Source organism: Aedes albopictus, chromosome 2 (assembly GCF_035046485.1).
Source record: "Aedes albopictus strain Foshan chromosome 2, AalbF5, whole genome shotgun sequence".
Lineage (NCBI taxonomy): Eukaryota > Metazoa > Arthropoda > Insecta > Diptera > Culicidae > Aedes > Aedes albopictus.
The window spans coordinates 76,044,597-76,058,393 of record NC_085137.1 but is presented as its reverse complement, the minus strand read 5'-3'; the positions used below and the strand labels follow the sequence as shown (position 1 = coordinate 76,058,393).

The 13,797-nt window shown below is 38.1% G+C and overlaps 1 protein-coding gene across 1 annotated transcript in view; it reads left to right on the top strand.

The window, feature by feature from the left end:
- The window catches only part of LOC115265230 (phospholipase A1), a 53,133-nt gene that overhangs the window by 14,770 nt on the left and 24,566 nt on the right, over positions 1 to 13,797 (top strand). The window contains exon 3 of the mRNA XM_062849970.1: positions 13,256 to 13,401. Within this exon, the coding sequence (XP_062705954.1) occupies positions 13,256 to 13,401 (146 nt within the window). The remainder of the gene's footprint in view (positions 1 to 13,255; positions 13,402 to 13,797) is intronic.

Sequence of the window (13,797 nt, the reverse complement as noted above, 5' to 3'; positions counted from 1 at the left end):
AAAAAGTTTCTTCTGAGATTAATAACAGGTTCCATCTCAGGAACTCCTTCCAGAATTCCTTCTGAGATTCTTTCTGGGGCTTAAAGGATTTCTTTCGAGATTTCCCATGGAGTTCCCAAAATCCAATCCAATCCAATCCAATCCAAAGAAAGGAATTTCTTTCGAGATTCTTCCAATAGCTTCTGAGGAAATCCTGAAGAAACTTGCTGGAGTATTTTCTCAAGAAATATTGAAAGAAGTTCTTGTAGGATTCCAAGAAGTATCTCATAATTATAGAATTTCCGAAGAAGTTCCAGAAGGATCTCCGGGAGGAATCTCGCATAGAACTCCTGGAAGAAATCTTGGCAGAATTTTGCAGAGTTTCTGAAGAAATCTCGGAACGAATATCTGAAGCAATTCCCGAGAGAACTCCCGGAGTTATTCTGGAACAAATCCCGGTGAAAATTGCTGGAATATCCACGAATACCGTCTGAAGACATTCCAAAAGAAACTTTTAGGAGAATCTTGGATGGGATATCTGGATGGCGAAGAAATCTAGGAATTCCAGAACTAATCGCAGAAAGTATTTTTTACGAAATCCCTGAACAAAAAATCTTTAGAAGAATCCCGGGAGTACTTCCTTGAGGAATCCTTTCAAGAGCTCTTGAAGGAATCACAAACAGACTCACCTACTGTGCCGTCGTCAAGTCATAAAGCAACACATGTTTCCACGCTCGTGAAGCCCATATATTGAATTAAACCAAACTACCCATAAAAAGCTGGCAAAATTCTTGTAAGTTCGATAAACTGATGAAGTCCGAATCGTAAACAGCAAGGCAACGAAACGTCAAAGACTTGCAGTGGCCTATGAACTACAAAACCACCAAGTATCACGTCATTTGGAGAAGTAGGGTGCCGAACCACTTGGGTAGTGGCTGGTATTTTGGGTAATTTTTCGTTGTATACTCAAACTTCAGGGGGGGGGGGTGGGTTGGGTTGAGCCAATGAGGGGGTTGGGGGTTGGTTTGGGACTGTTTAAGGTTTCCTAAGAACTTTCTTGAGCATAAGTCATTGAATATACATGCATAATTGTGTGCATAAATGATTGAATAAAAGTCATGCTTACTCAGCCTCATGCAACTTTGTGCTGACAAGTGATAAGTTCAATTTTAAGAATCTCTAAGAGCTTCCTTGAGTATAGGTCATCGGATCTACAATCGTAAACAGCCTGGAACTAGGGGCGGGACAGCTTCTAATACCGACTCTAATACTGTCTAATAAATATTAATACCCTAATCTTCACTATCCACCGACACATGTTTTGGGCAGTATGTCATGACTTTTCATGCATCAATCAACTGTCACGAAGACGCGAAGTGGAAGTACGGTTTGTCCGTAATGTTAATACAATTTGTTTTATTGAAAACTTGTTTTACTTTTGATTATTTTAGGTGTGAAAATAGGCTCTGATGGTGTGACTTCGACAGCGGTCTATCAGATCAGCAAATCGCATGGTCAGGAAACGTAGATCGCAGATCAACTTTTGCGTACTAGACATACGTACGGATACTACCACTGTTTCGGTCGGCGATCGTGCCTGCCAGCAATATGCCCAGAGCTGTTTTTCTTGATATGAGAAGCACTATAAAGGAACGTTATTTGCTAAAACCCTACCTTCATTGCCCCTAAAACAGTTGAACAAAAAATAGGATCTACTCGGCCTCTGACATGGCAGGATGGCAAAAAATCAATTACTTTATTCCGTTAAATTCACAACCACACAACGTAGGCAATAGTGCCCTGGCTGGTGTGCCAACGTGCCGATTTTGGTTTCCTAGTCCTGATTTTTTTTTATCTATAAATATAAAACCGATGAAAACATATGGATCATTTTTGGATTTTTTTTAGTTGACATACCAAATGCACCAAGTCAATTCATTTCAATCGACATGGCTTACTTCGTTCGAATTCAGTTTGGCTCAGGTATTAATATTTCCTAATACTGTTAATACCGCTAATTAATATTAGAGCTGTCCCGCCCCTAGGTCTGGAACGTCTTGAATCCCTTCTGAAACCATCTGAAACGTTTAAGAAAAGCTTTAAAGCACCGCTGAAATCTCCCTGAAGCTTACTTAAGTGCTGTGATCCAAAATGTATTTTCAGAAACTGTAGGCCCCCTTAACTCTCCTCAAAACCCCCAGTTACACCCTTGAGTCCCTCCGAAACCCCCGGAAACGCCTGCATAACGCCTCTGAAACACGCCAAAAATCCCCTGAAGCTTTCTGAAATGCCTTCGAAATCCCCCTAAAACCCCCTCGGACACCATGTAACACACCTGAGATTCTCAGAAACCGTCGAAAACGCCTACGTAACGTTTGAATAACACCTCTGAAACTCGTTAAAAATCATCTGAAGGTTTCTGAAAAGCCTTCGAAATCCCTCTAAAACCCCCTCGGACTCTATATAACGCACCTTAAACCTACAAAACCCCCAAAAACGCCTGCGTAACGCCTGAGTATCACCTCTGAAACTTGCCAAAAATCCTCAGAAGCTGTCTGAAATGCCTTCAAAATCCCCCTAAAACCCCATCGGACCCATGTAACGCACCCTTAGAAACCACCGAAAACGCCTTGGTAACGCTTGAGCAACGCCTTTGAAACTCGCTAAAAATCATCTGAAGCTGCCTGAAATGTCTTCGAAATCCCCTCTAAAACCCCCTCGGACCCCATTTAACGCATCTGAGACCCTCAGAAACCCCTAAAAACGCCTTCTTAATGCCTGAGTAGCGTTTCTGAAACTCCCCAAAAAACCTCTGAAGCTTTCTGAAATGCCCTCGAAATCCCCCTAAAAACCCATCGAATCCAATGTAACGCAACTACCCTTCGAAACTCCCCGAAAATACCCCTGACGCCCTCCGGTGCAACGTCTCTGACAACACACCTCCCCCCCATGGCCTCATGAATCTCCCATGGAATCCCTCTGAAAACTCCAGGCCACTCGCCCTTCTTGAACTTCTTTTGAATCTTCAAATCCATTTAGGTAATGAACTGAATCCATTTAGGTAAAAACTCTATTAAGGCAGTCCCGACTCGTTACCTAAATGGAGGTTTTGGTGTAACTCAGTCAATTTCAAAACAAAACTTCTTTGAACTGTTTTGACCCACCTTTTGCATTGTTAATTCTGATGAAAAAAAGTTTTCCCATATGTTACTTACTTGAACTGAAAAGAAAAAAAATAATACGAAGAGTTTTTGAAAAATTACACGTTTCTCAGTATTTTTACTAATTTACACTCTGTTTCGAAATTTTGCTTGCAACGTTTCAGTTAATCACAAATTTAGTAAGATATTTATCAAAAAATCCACTTTTTTCATGTTTCAGCGATATTTGAAAAAAAAAATACTATTTCAAATTCGTCCAGAACTGCAGAATGCATTTCCACGAGTTTTTTGGCTAGTAATTTTTCGAGAGTCCTCTGTTATACCACGGTTTATTCAACAAGTTCATCTATCCCGCTTCACTAGTTATATTTCTTAGCCTGCAAGATTTTTTAATCCAGAGGAACTTCTTGAATTGATTGACGGATTCGATCAATCTCTGAAAACGTCCTCAATGAATTGATGAGAAAAGATTTTTGTTTGATTTTTGGTCAAAAATTATTTAAAATATGCTCATTAAGATTTGCACATTTGGTTGTGCTAATGTGAAAACCATTTCGTAAGGTATGATCAATCCCTGTCTTTCACACTTCTTTTTTCAAGAATACGCGCATCTGATGTACTGTGAAAATTCAATCAAAGCAGAATAGAAGCCAGTGTGAAAAGAATCGAATCAGACGAGTAAACGTGGATAATTAAGACTTCGATGATTATCGGTTACATAAATACGGATAGACGGGAGCGGAACGGTGTGGCGTGAAGTCTTGGTGCTCGATGATACCGGATCATGGCTCAGTCAGAAGTTAAGAAGCAGCAATAATTGCGCTATGCCACAGTAAACAGCACATGTGCTGTGCAAAATTCGCCGGAGAAATCGGAAACTCGATCATCAGAGAATGATCGGATGAGCGAAAACAAGCTAATAATAAGCGGTGATTGGGTAATGTGAGAGCGGATGAGTGTTCTCAAACATTCTGCCAATCTTCGATTACGAAAGATGTGGCTAACTGTAAGCATAACACGTGCACGGAACACCTTTTTTCCGTACCTACGGTTGCGTCAATTAAGAGCTTTAGGTAAAGAGAAAATGTGGGTTAAATTTGACGATTGAGTTATATTTGGGTTAGGTTCGAATCAGACCTTTAACGGACAAACGCTAATGAAGATCGATGTGTTTTAGGACAAAACAAAGAAAAAAAAAGCTTTCAAGACAGTGGTAATTCGCAAAATGGAAGTCGAGTTCAGTTTCATCCTGTCCATCTACCGATATCCAATATTATACTAGCTTAGTTGGAGTGAAGCGGATAATATCGCACCAATTGTCCAGGTCAGTAAATCGCACTGACTACCGCAGGAACAGTGAATAGGCGAAATGTGTTCAAGAAGACCAGCTGTTTTCATCTTGAAGTAAACCAGTTCGTGCCGTTTTAGCACCTCTCCCCTGTGGAAAGACGCAAACAATGGTGAAAAATGATCTTGCTTTCCGATTCCGTAAATTAATTTGCAATGTGTTTTTTTTTAATATTATTTTGCACAATACAGCTGATGCTTCATTGGGAGGCTGGTGGAGTTTATCCTTGAAATTTGATAATTATAGTGCTTCGTTCAATTGCGTGGGGAATCCACTTCATTTGATTGAAAGTTTGATCAAGTATATATGGGAGCATTATGTACTATTGAATAAATGATATAATTGGATATCAGGTATCAGAAGTTTGGCGCCACTCGCATGTTCTTTTGCATTCGAGAGATTTTCTATCATCGATAATGAAAAACAGCTTGTTACCTCATACTTCTATGAAATGAAGTGTTCTCTTTGTTAGCTAAGCATAGTGATATGTCCAGGAAGTCGACGAATTGGCGCACTTAACACGGCTCAGTGAAGATTTGTTAAAGTTTATGAAACCATTCGAACTACCAATACACCACATTCTTTCAAAAGCATTTGAAGAATCACTCATTGATTGGGTGAACACTGAACAGCCATTAATTCATTCTGAAAAAAAAATGTCCGGCGAAAATAATTAGATTGAGATGTCATTGTTTTACTTATTGCTGGGCCATCGATTTGGATTTATTAGATCATCACTTTTATTTGTAATTAAATAATGAGTATTCATTTGATTTTTGTATATTGATCACATCGAAAAAACATGCCAAAGCGAATGCGCTGTCAATTGATGGTATGTATGGCTACCATCGTGACGTGTACAACACAGCCTTGCGTAAAACCCGACGAAGAAATTTATTTAAATCAGTTGCAATGAACATGTGATACGTACCTTACAGTATTCCCACCTTTGAAGCAAACAAAGAATTGCTGGGAAAATGTCTCCAGCGACAGTCCATGTCTCCAGAAGCTTGATCCAACTGCTTCTCTTCGGAGTACGATTAGTTAACGAATGTGTTCATTAAAACATTCCGCGCGCCCCACCGGCTATAACATACAGCAGGAGATGGCAAAAAAGCAAGATCGTGTCTTCCGAGTTCGATGCCATCACAGACGGACGGACGATCCATACTCTGTTGTACATCGGTGCACATAATACGCGATTGTAGACCTGCTGGGAGCTGCAACGAAATTTGCACAAACTTACCCTTTTACTGCTGCGTGATGCGGTAGTGCCTTGGTGACATGTGGGAATTGGTCGGGAATATAAACCTGAAACAGTTAGGTTTCACTTTCATCGCTTTGCAACATATGGGTTGGAAGTCTTCTATATGAAATAACTTTAGGTCCTAGTACCGTAAACGTGCGTAACTTGAACAACAGGGAAAACAGATGACTCTGAAATCAAACTCTATTTCAACGGCACTAGATGGTAGTAATGTTGCCGATGACCAGACCACACTGCCTCTTGATGTGTCAAAAAAGTCAATAATGAGTAGAGACAATGGATTTCGCGGAAGCCGCGAAATCCGCGAAATTGGACTATGGCCACGAAATATGAGAAATTGCGCGAATTGCCGCGAAATTTGGTAAAATTGTAAAAAAACCCTGCAAATTTCGATCAATTATAAATATTTTAGCATAAATTGACTGATAACTGTAGACAGTGTAAAGTTAGTTACGAGTTTATGACATATTAGACAGTATGCTTGGTTATACTTTTTATCAAAATTGTTGCATTTTTGTGGGAATTTATGATTACGCCTCACAAAACAAAGTAAATCATTCATATGACATGCAAATTTGGAGTTTTTTTTTCAACAAAACGGTCAAAAATATGAGACCGCGAAATTGCCGCGAAATTCACAATAGTAGTCCGCGAAATTTAAGAAATTTTGCCGTGAATTTCCATTGTCCCTAATAATGAGTAATGAAGAAGTCCTATATATGTAGAAGATGTTAGATAACGAGAGCGAGACGTAAAACCCTGCCGAAAAGATCAGGATAGTTGCACAAATTTGTTAGATACTATTATTTCTCTCATTGTTTAGTCTAAACTGAATCTATCATTCTAGTTCATGTAAGGGTGAGTGATAATTATTATGCTTTGTTTATATGTGAATTATCTAACTCAAATGGATTATTTATAGCTACACAAAATGTGCTAATTATGCTTAGAACCAACAGGTTCAAGAACTCTGTTGCGCAGTTAAAGGCAGAATGTATAAAAATGATGAATATCCGACACCATTTTGAAATCCAAGATGACGGGCCATGTCCAAGATGGCGGCCACGGTATGGTAGTTTGAGCTATGATACCATGCAATATGGGTATCTATCGATCGGGCTTGATGAGTAGAAGTCAAAAATCGTGATTTGACGCCATTTTGATATCCAAGATGGAAATATTTCCGGGATTTATTAAGGTATTTCTTTCGAGAATCTCTCTAGGTTTCCTCCCGGGATCCCTTCAGATATTCCTTTTGGAATTGCTGTACGGATTGCTCCTGGGTGCTGTTTAGGGATTTTTGCAGGAGTTGCTTTGGAAAATCCTGAAAAGATACTTTTAGTTATTATTTTCTGCATTCCTTCAGGGATTCGTGCTGGAATTCCTTCAAAGATTCCTTCCGGAGTACCTGCTGTGATTATTTAAGGGATTCCTCCCGAAAAAAAAGTATGAAAAAATATAGATTTCTGCCGAGATTTTTTAAGGCAATTCTCGAGCATAGAGACATCTTTTATGGTTCTTGCAAGGATTCCTGCTCAGCTTCCAGCCGATATTCCTGTCATGATCCCTCTAAGGATTCAATCAGGTATTCTTTATGGGGTTCTGTCAGGAATAACTTCAGGGATTTCTGCCAGAATTGCTTCAGAAAACCCTTAAAGGATTCTTTCAGAAATTCTAACCATTCTTTCATGGATTTCTGCTGTAATTACTTCACAGATTCATCCCAGTATACTTTTTATGCGTTCTGTCGAAATATATCAAAGACTCATAGTGAAATTCTTTCAGGTTTACGAGCCGATATCCTTGCTGGCTTCTTGGGAGTTTTTCAGGCATTCCTCTTGGAATTTATATAGCAATTCCTCCTGGAGTTTCTTTCAAGTGTTCTAGTCAGCATTCCTTTGGGGATTAGTGCTGGAGTTCCTTCAAAGATCCCTTCCACGATTTCGTAGGATTCCTTCAGGGATTCCTGTTAGGATTGCTCCAGGGATTCCAACTTGTATTCTTTCAAAGATTCATGTGGATCTTGACAATCTTGCGGGATTCTTTTAGGTATTCGTGCCAGGATTTCTGCCGGGAAAGATTCTTCCCGTTTTTTTACATTCCTCCCGGGATTTTTTCAATTACTTTTTCAGGGAGTCTTGCCGAGCTTCCAGCCAGGATTCCTTCCGTGACTTCTTTAAGGATCCTATTAGGGATGCTGTACGGGATTTCTTTTGTGACTTTCAAGGAGCGTGAATTACAACTTGAGAGTGAGAGAGTAAGAGAAAAATAGAGAAACAGGGGGAACCCGAGCAGGAGAAAATAGCTGAAGAATACCTTACTCCAAATACCGAATACCTACAACCTGAATAAGAGGTAAAATACCTCAAATAATAATTGGTGTGTATTCTGTGCATAACACGCGAATAATGACATCAGGTATGACAATACCTTAATAATAATCGGAGATTATTCCATAAAAATAGCGATTTTTCCATACTTGAATAATATCTGATGAAGCAGTCCTCAACACCAGACCAATAACTCGTTGAGGTATTTTACCAATGCCTACAAAATACTAAAAAAAAGTTATTTTCAATACCTGGATAACCGAACAATACCTTGTCTTGGTATGATACCTGACTTTGGTATGCTTGAGTTATGTGTCCCTTATTCATTCCTGCTCGGAAAGTAGGCTTTTTGATGCTCCATCATGTCATTTGACAGTCATTTTCCTATTTTTCTTCTGTAGTTATCCCCTCTTTCACTAATTATAGATCAATTGTATCTTTACGGATCGGAATACAACGATACAGTTGACTCTCTACATCTCGATAGTGAAGGGACCATCGAGATAGGGAGAGATCGAACTCAAGAACAAATTTGTAATGCACACTAGATTGAAAAATCGTCCGTAACTAGGAAAAACCGTCAACAAACAGATGTCACTTCACCTTCACAGAATGTTTTGCACCGAAGAAACTAGATCTAGCAACCTGTAAAAACGGGCATATCGACAAATGGAAAGAAAATCTCGAACAAAAACGAACGAGATCGTATCGAGATAGAGAGATATCGTGATAAGGAGATATCGACATGTAGAAAGGTAAAATGTATGCAGATTGAAGGGACCGACCAAACCATCGAGATAGGGAGAGATATCGAGATGTAGAACATTGACATGTGGAGAGTCGACTGTAGAATACAATTTGTGCTAAAGTAGAGCTTAAAAAATATCGGATGACGAGGATCTACATTGAAGGTATTTCTTGGAACTACACCATAGACTTCCATGTTTTTTTTTGTGAAATCATGTTTATTTGATGGTAGATATTTTTTTTTGTTTCATGAAACTTACAATTGTAAATCATCTTAGGCGTTAGTGGGTTTAATATAGCCTTCGCTTTTGAGATATTGGTGGTTTGGGTTGATCTTGAGAACGGCATGTTTTGAATTGATGGCGTATGAAAAACAGACAAACTATTATTTCAGTCTTTTGTTATTTTAGCCTTATGTATTCCAGCCTTTTGTACGCAATTCTCAATTGCGATTGGTAGATCGAAAAAAAAATGAATTTTTGGGTGGTTCATCATTTTTCATGTATGTAGTTGAAAGACACATTGTCTTTTCGATGTAACTTTTATATTGCCCAGAATAACACCATAAAACCCACATATTGTTCACGAATGGAAAATCATGGAGTAGTACAAACATAATTGGTGTATGTACCTGTGTACAGTATATCTAGTTGAAACTTTATATCAAAACATGAAAAGATGATAAACCAGGGCGTGTTAGTGGAATTCCTGTGAGAACGAGACACTGAAGACGACCTCATAGTTGAAATCGAAATTCGTGCGAAAGATGCAAATTCTTAGTGGAATTATAAGGAACAGTACTTAACACGATTTTCTTTTTGAAACATGCAATGTTCCTGAAAATTTTACGTATGGAGAGTACGTAAAGAGAGTTTGTGGGGTACTGAAGGAAAAAATCAATTACTTTATCAGAAATCGTTATCTACGTGATATCTAACTTCTACAATATTTTTACGTTTGGTTATGCTACACATAGTGAGCACTCTTTATTGGATTTGTTTTAGAAAATAAATTTGAGAATTGTGCTGTTAAAACTACATGCATACTTTCAAGCGTTTATCGGGATAGATTTCTGCCCCAATTTATTTGTCCTTTCCCTATTCTTTCTGAGTGGTTATCATCTCTATCACTTGTTTAGAGCTGTATTTTAACTATACGATGTTGTTCTGAAATAGAACTAGAGAAAACTATCAGATATTGATGACCTACAATGAAGATTTTTTTTGGAACTACACCATTGCACTGTGAGTGGCTCCATACAAACAGGTGGCCAAAAATATTTTCGCGTCATTTTAAAATGTCTTGCCCCTGTTCGTATGGTTCATGTCTGAAATATATGAAAAACATGTAAAACAAAAAGAAAATCGCGTTAAGTACTGTTCCTTTGAATTCCACTAAGAATTTGCATCCTTTGACAGATACGTATTTCGACCTCAACTGTAAGGTCGTCTTTAGTGTCTTGTACTTGACTCGACAGTCGGCCAAAATGTTTGGGATAAGCAATTTTTTTTCGCTCATAAAAAAGTTCAGCTAGCCGTAACTTTTCATAGAGTTCATGAAAAATCCTCAAATTTTGACTGTTTGTCAATCTATTATATCTGGAGCAACATTTGAAAAGAGCCAAGAGGTCTTCTGTCTTTTTTCGAAAATGCTCCGTAGGGCATAACAGCAGCCCGCCCACGCAAATGAAACCGTTATCCGAAAGATCGCTGTTTGCTCTATCTGATAACGGTCTTAGTTTTTGTGAATAAGCTGATGGGGTCTTAGGAGCGACGTGTGAAGTCATTGTTTACCAATGCTTGTATGCCCTTTTCAAATGTTGCTCCAGATATTTGCATCAGTAGTGGTACAAATTTGAGCTCAATTGGTTCATCCTTCGCGAAGCTAGAACCGTTCTGTAAACATTATTTTTTCGACAATTAATTTTTGAACGGTTATATTTCAGAAACCAATAAACCCAATTGAATGAAATGTTTTACGTTTATCTACAATATATTGATACTTGAAACGACGTTATAAAATGAATTATTTACTCACAACGAATCAAGTAATACCGGTTTGACATTTTCACCCATATAGAGGAAATTAAGTCATATTTACAATAGGACACAATCAATGAAGTACTAGATTGAAAGTAGTGAGCTGGATTTTTGTATGGTGAGATAATCAATTCTTTATTTTAGCTTTAAAATGGTACAAACAGTGTGGGTTATATGATTGCTTGACTTATTTGATGCTGTTCGAGCAAAACTTTGGGTAACTGTGTATTATTTATTTCTTGCAACATCAACAATACAGTTATCCAAACTTTTGCTCAAACAGCATAAAATTATTCAAGAAATCATACAACCAACGCTGTTTGCACCGTTCAAAAACTACTTATGTTTAAAAACTTGTGAATAACTAATATATTGCTGATAAACGTAAAAAATCTCATTCAATTCGATTTACTGGTTTCTGAGATATTACAGTTTAAAAATTAGTTGTCTAAAAATAGTGTTTTACGAGAACGGTTCTAGCTTGGCGAAAGTTTACCCAATCAAGCTCAAATTTGTACCATTGATGCACGACAAACAGTTAAAATTTGAGAATTTTTGATGCTCTAAATGAAAAGTTACAAAAGCACGCCCAAAGATTTGAAATCGGTCAAGCGGTTGAAAAATTATCGGGTCCCAAAGTCAGTTTTTTGTAAAAAGAAAAAATAAATAAATTAAATCTTTAAAAACTCATATTTTGCATGACTTTGGAAATATTTAATGTTCTTCAAGTTTATTTGAAATTTAATTTGAGAGAAATTCATAAAAAAAAGATTGAAAATCAGATGAAAATTGAAAAAGTTATGACACTTGAAGTACTCGAAAATTCAACTTTGAGGCGACTGCGCCACCTCTAAATCTCAATATTTTTGGCTCAAACTCAGAGGTTTCTCTTTTTACGTCATTTGAACTCAAAAGAGTCCTCCAGGATTTCCCTCGAAACTTGATTTGTAATTGGATTTGGGCATTCAGCCATCCATATGGAAATTTCTTCAGATAATTTTCTGAAATTCGTCCATGGATTTCTTAGTATTTTTTTCTAGAGTTTTGTTCAGAATTCTTCAGAATTCTCCCAAAAATTCCCACAGAACTACTATCAATAATATAGCCAAAATCATTTCAGATATTTATCTTGGGATTTTTTTTTAGATTCCTCAGAAATTATACCTACCTACCATAACCTTTGATTCGGGTATACATTCAGGGACTTCGGGGATTTTGAGGATTAACTCGGAAATGTTTCGAGGGCATCCTTTCAAGTATACCTTTGGGAACTACCTAAGAATTCCTTTTGGAATCCCTTCTGGGGTTCCTTCAAGACATCTTGGAATTGTTTTCAGATATTTTCACAGGTTTTCTCCAAGAATCAATAAAAAAACTTACCTTGTCGGTCAGACTAAGGCCTGAGTGTCCTCTGCTGTACACAGGAGTCGTCTCCTTTTTACTCGGTCCCTGAGCTGTGGATTTTTTCGGGATTTCACTAATAAGTAATTTATCCATCTTTTCATGTTGAGTTCATTAAAATATCATTAATTGACCACACGGATTGGTATACCGTAGACGTTACCCTTAAGTCAAAATGTTAAAGTAGTAATTCCCTTCTGCTCACAATTTTCCCCTAGCTTACGGTAGCAATGAATAAATAAAAGATGTTCAACCAACCGTATGTGTCGCTCATTCAGTACACCTTTGAACTAATCCGCAGCCCAACAACGATAGGAAAACAAACAGGGAAATGTTTTGTTTTTAATTCGACGCGGCGAAGCCTATCCGCGCGATGGGAAGCTCGTTTCTCTTCTCCATTTCTGTAAGAAAGCCAGCAAAAACAATAATTCAATAAATCTTGCACGATTGTCACCATGTTCGTCGTCGTCGTCGTCGTTGTCGTCTGTCTGACGCAAAATCAAAAGTCACGGTCTCATGAAGACGGTCGCCATGATATAGAATGTCGCGGAAGGACGCCATGTAATAGTAATGTAATTGTCGGCCTTAAATGTATACACAAACAATTTTCACCACATGTCTTATAATCGGACTATTATCACGGGAACAAACTGTGACAACTGTGCATTTCCCCCTTTCTATCACATCGTTGGGAGGCAGCTTTATAGGCATTTTGTTTGCAATCGTTATGCTTTATCATGGTAACAGCACCACCTCAGCCGCCCAGTCACCCAAGAGTGGGTGTGTTATAATAGTTTTTCTGCCGAGTTTGTATTGTCATTGCTCAATGAGTTTCAAATCATAATTGGATCGAACGATTTCCCGCCGACAGGCGCAACAACGACGGATTGCAATGCCAATGACGAATGGGAAAAACGGCTTATACTAGTTACGGTACCAGCAATGGTTTTCATTTATCTTCTCTCTGTCTTTTTCTTTTGCAGCACCTGTAGACGAGGCAGAATTGTGGACATGAATCGACCAAAGACATTTTTCAGAGCTGGCTTCCGACCACATCGCGAGACGGCGATAATCATTCACGGTTTCAACGGGACCCAAACGAGTCGGCACATTATGTTTCTGAAGGATGGTATGTTGTTTTTCTTGACGGAGAGGTGAGGTGAGCAATTAGTCTTTCTAATTATTTTGTAACAGATCAAATAGAGAGCAAATGGAAGTTCAAACTCGTAAATTGAAATTTCCTAGACAAACAGGAGCTATGCGACTTTAATCTAATGCGACTCTGGATGCACGTATAAAGTACTATTTTAAATCTACATCGTATATATGTACGATGAATAGACAATTTTCATCGCATATGACTTTTTTTTTATCTCCATGTATCTCTTAAGCTCACATAATTATACAAATCAACTTACTTAAACCATAAATACATCGCAATAACGATGTTCTATTTCAATTGGGCGCTGTCCATTAACTGATTCTAGTCCTTCTCAGATCCCCTTTCCCCCTCGTAGACTTTTAT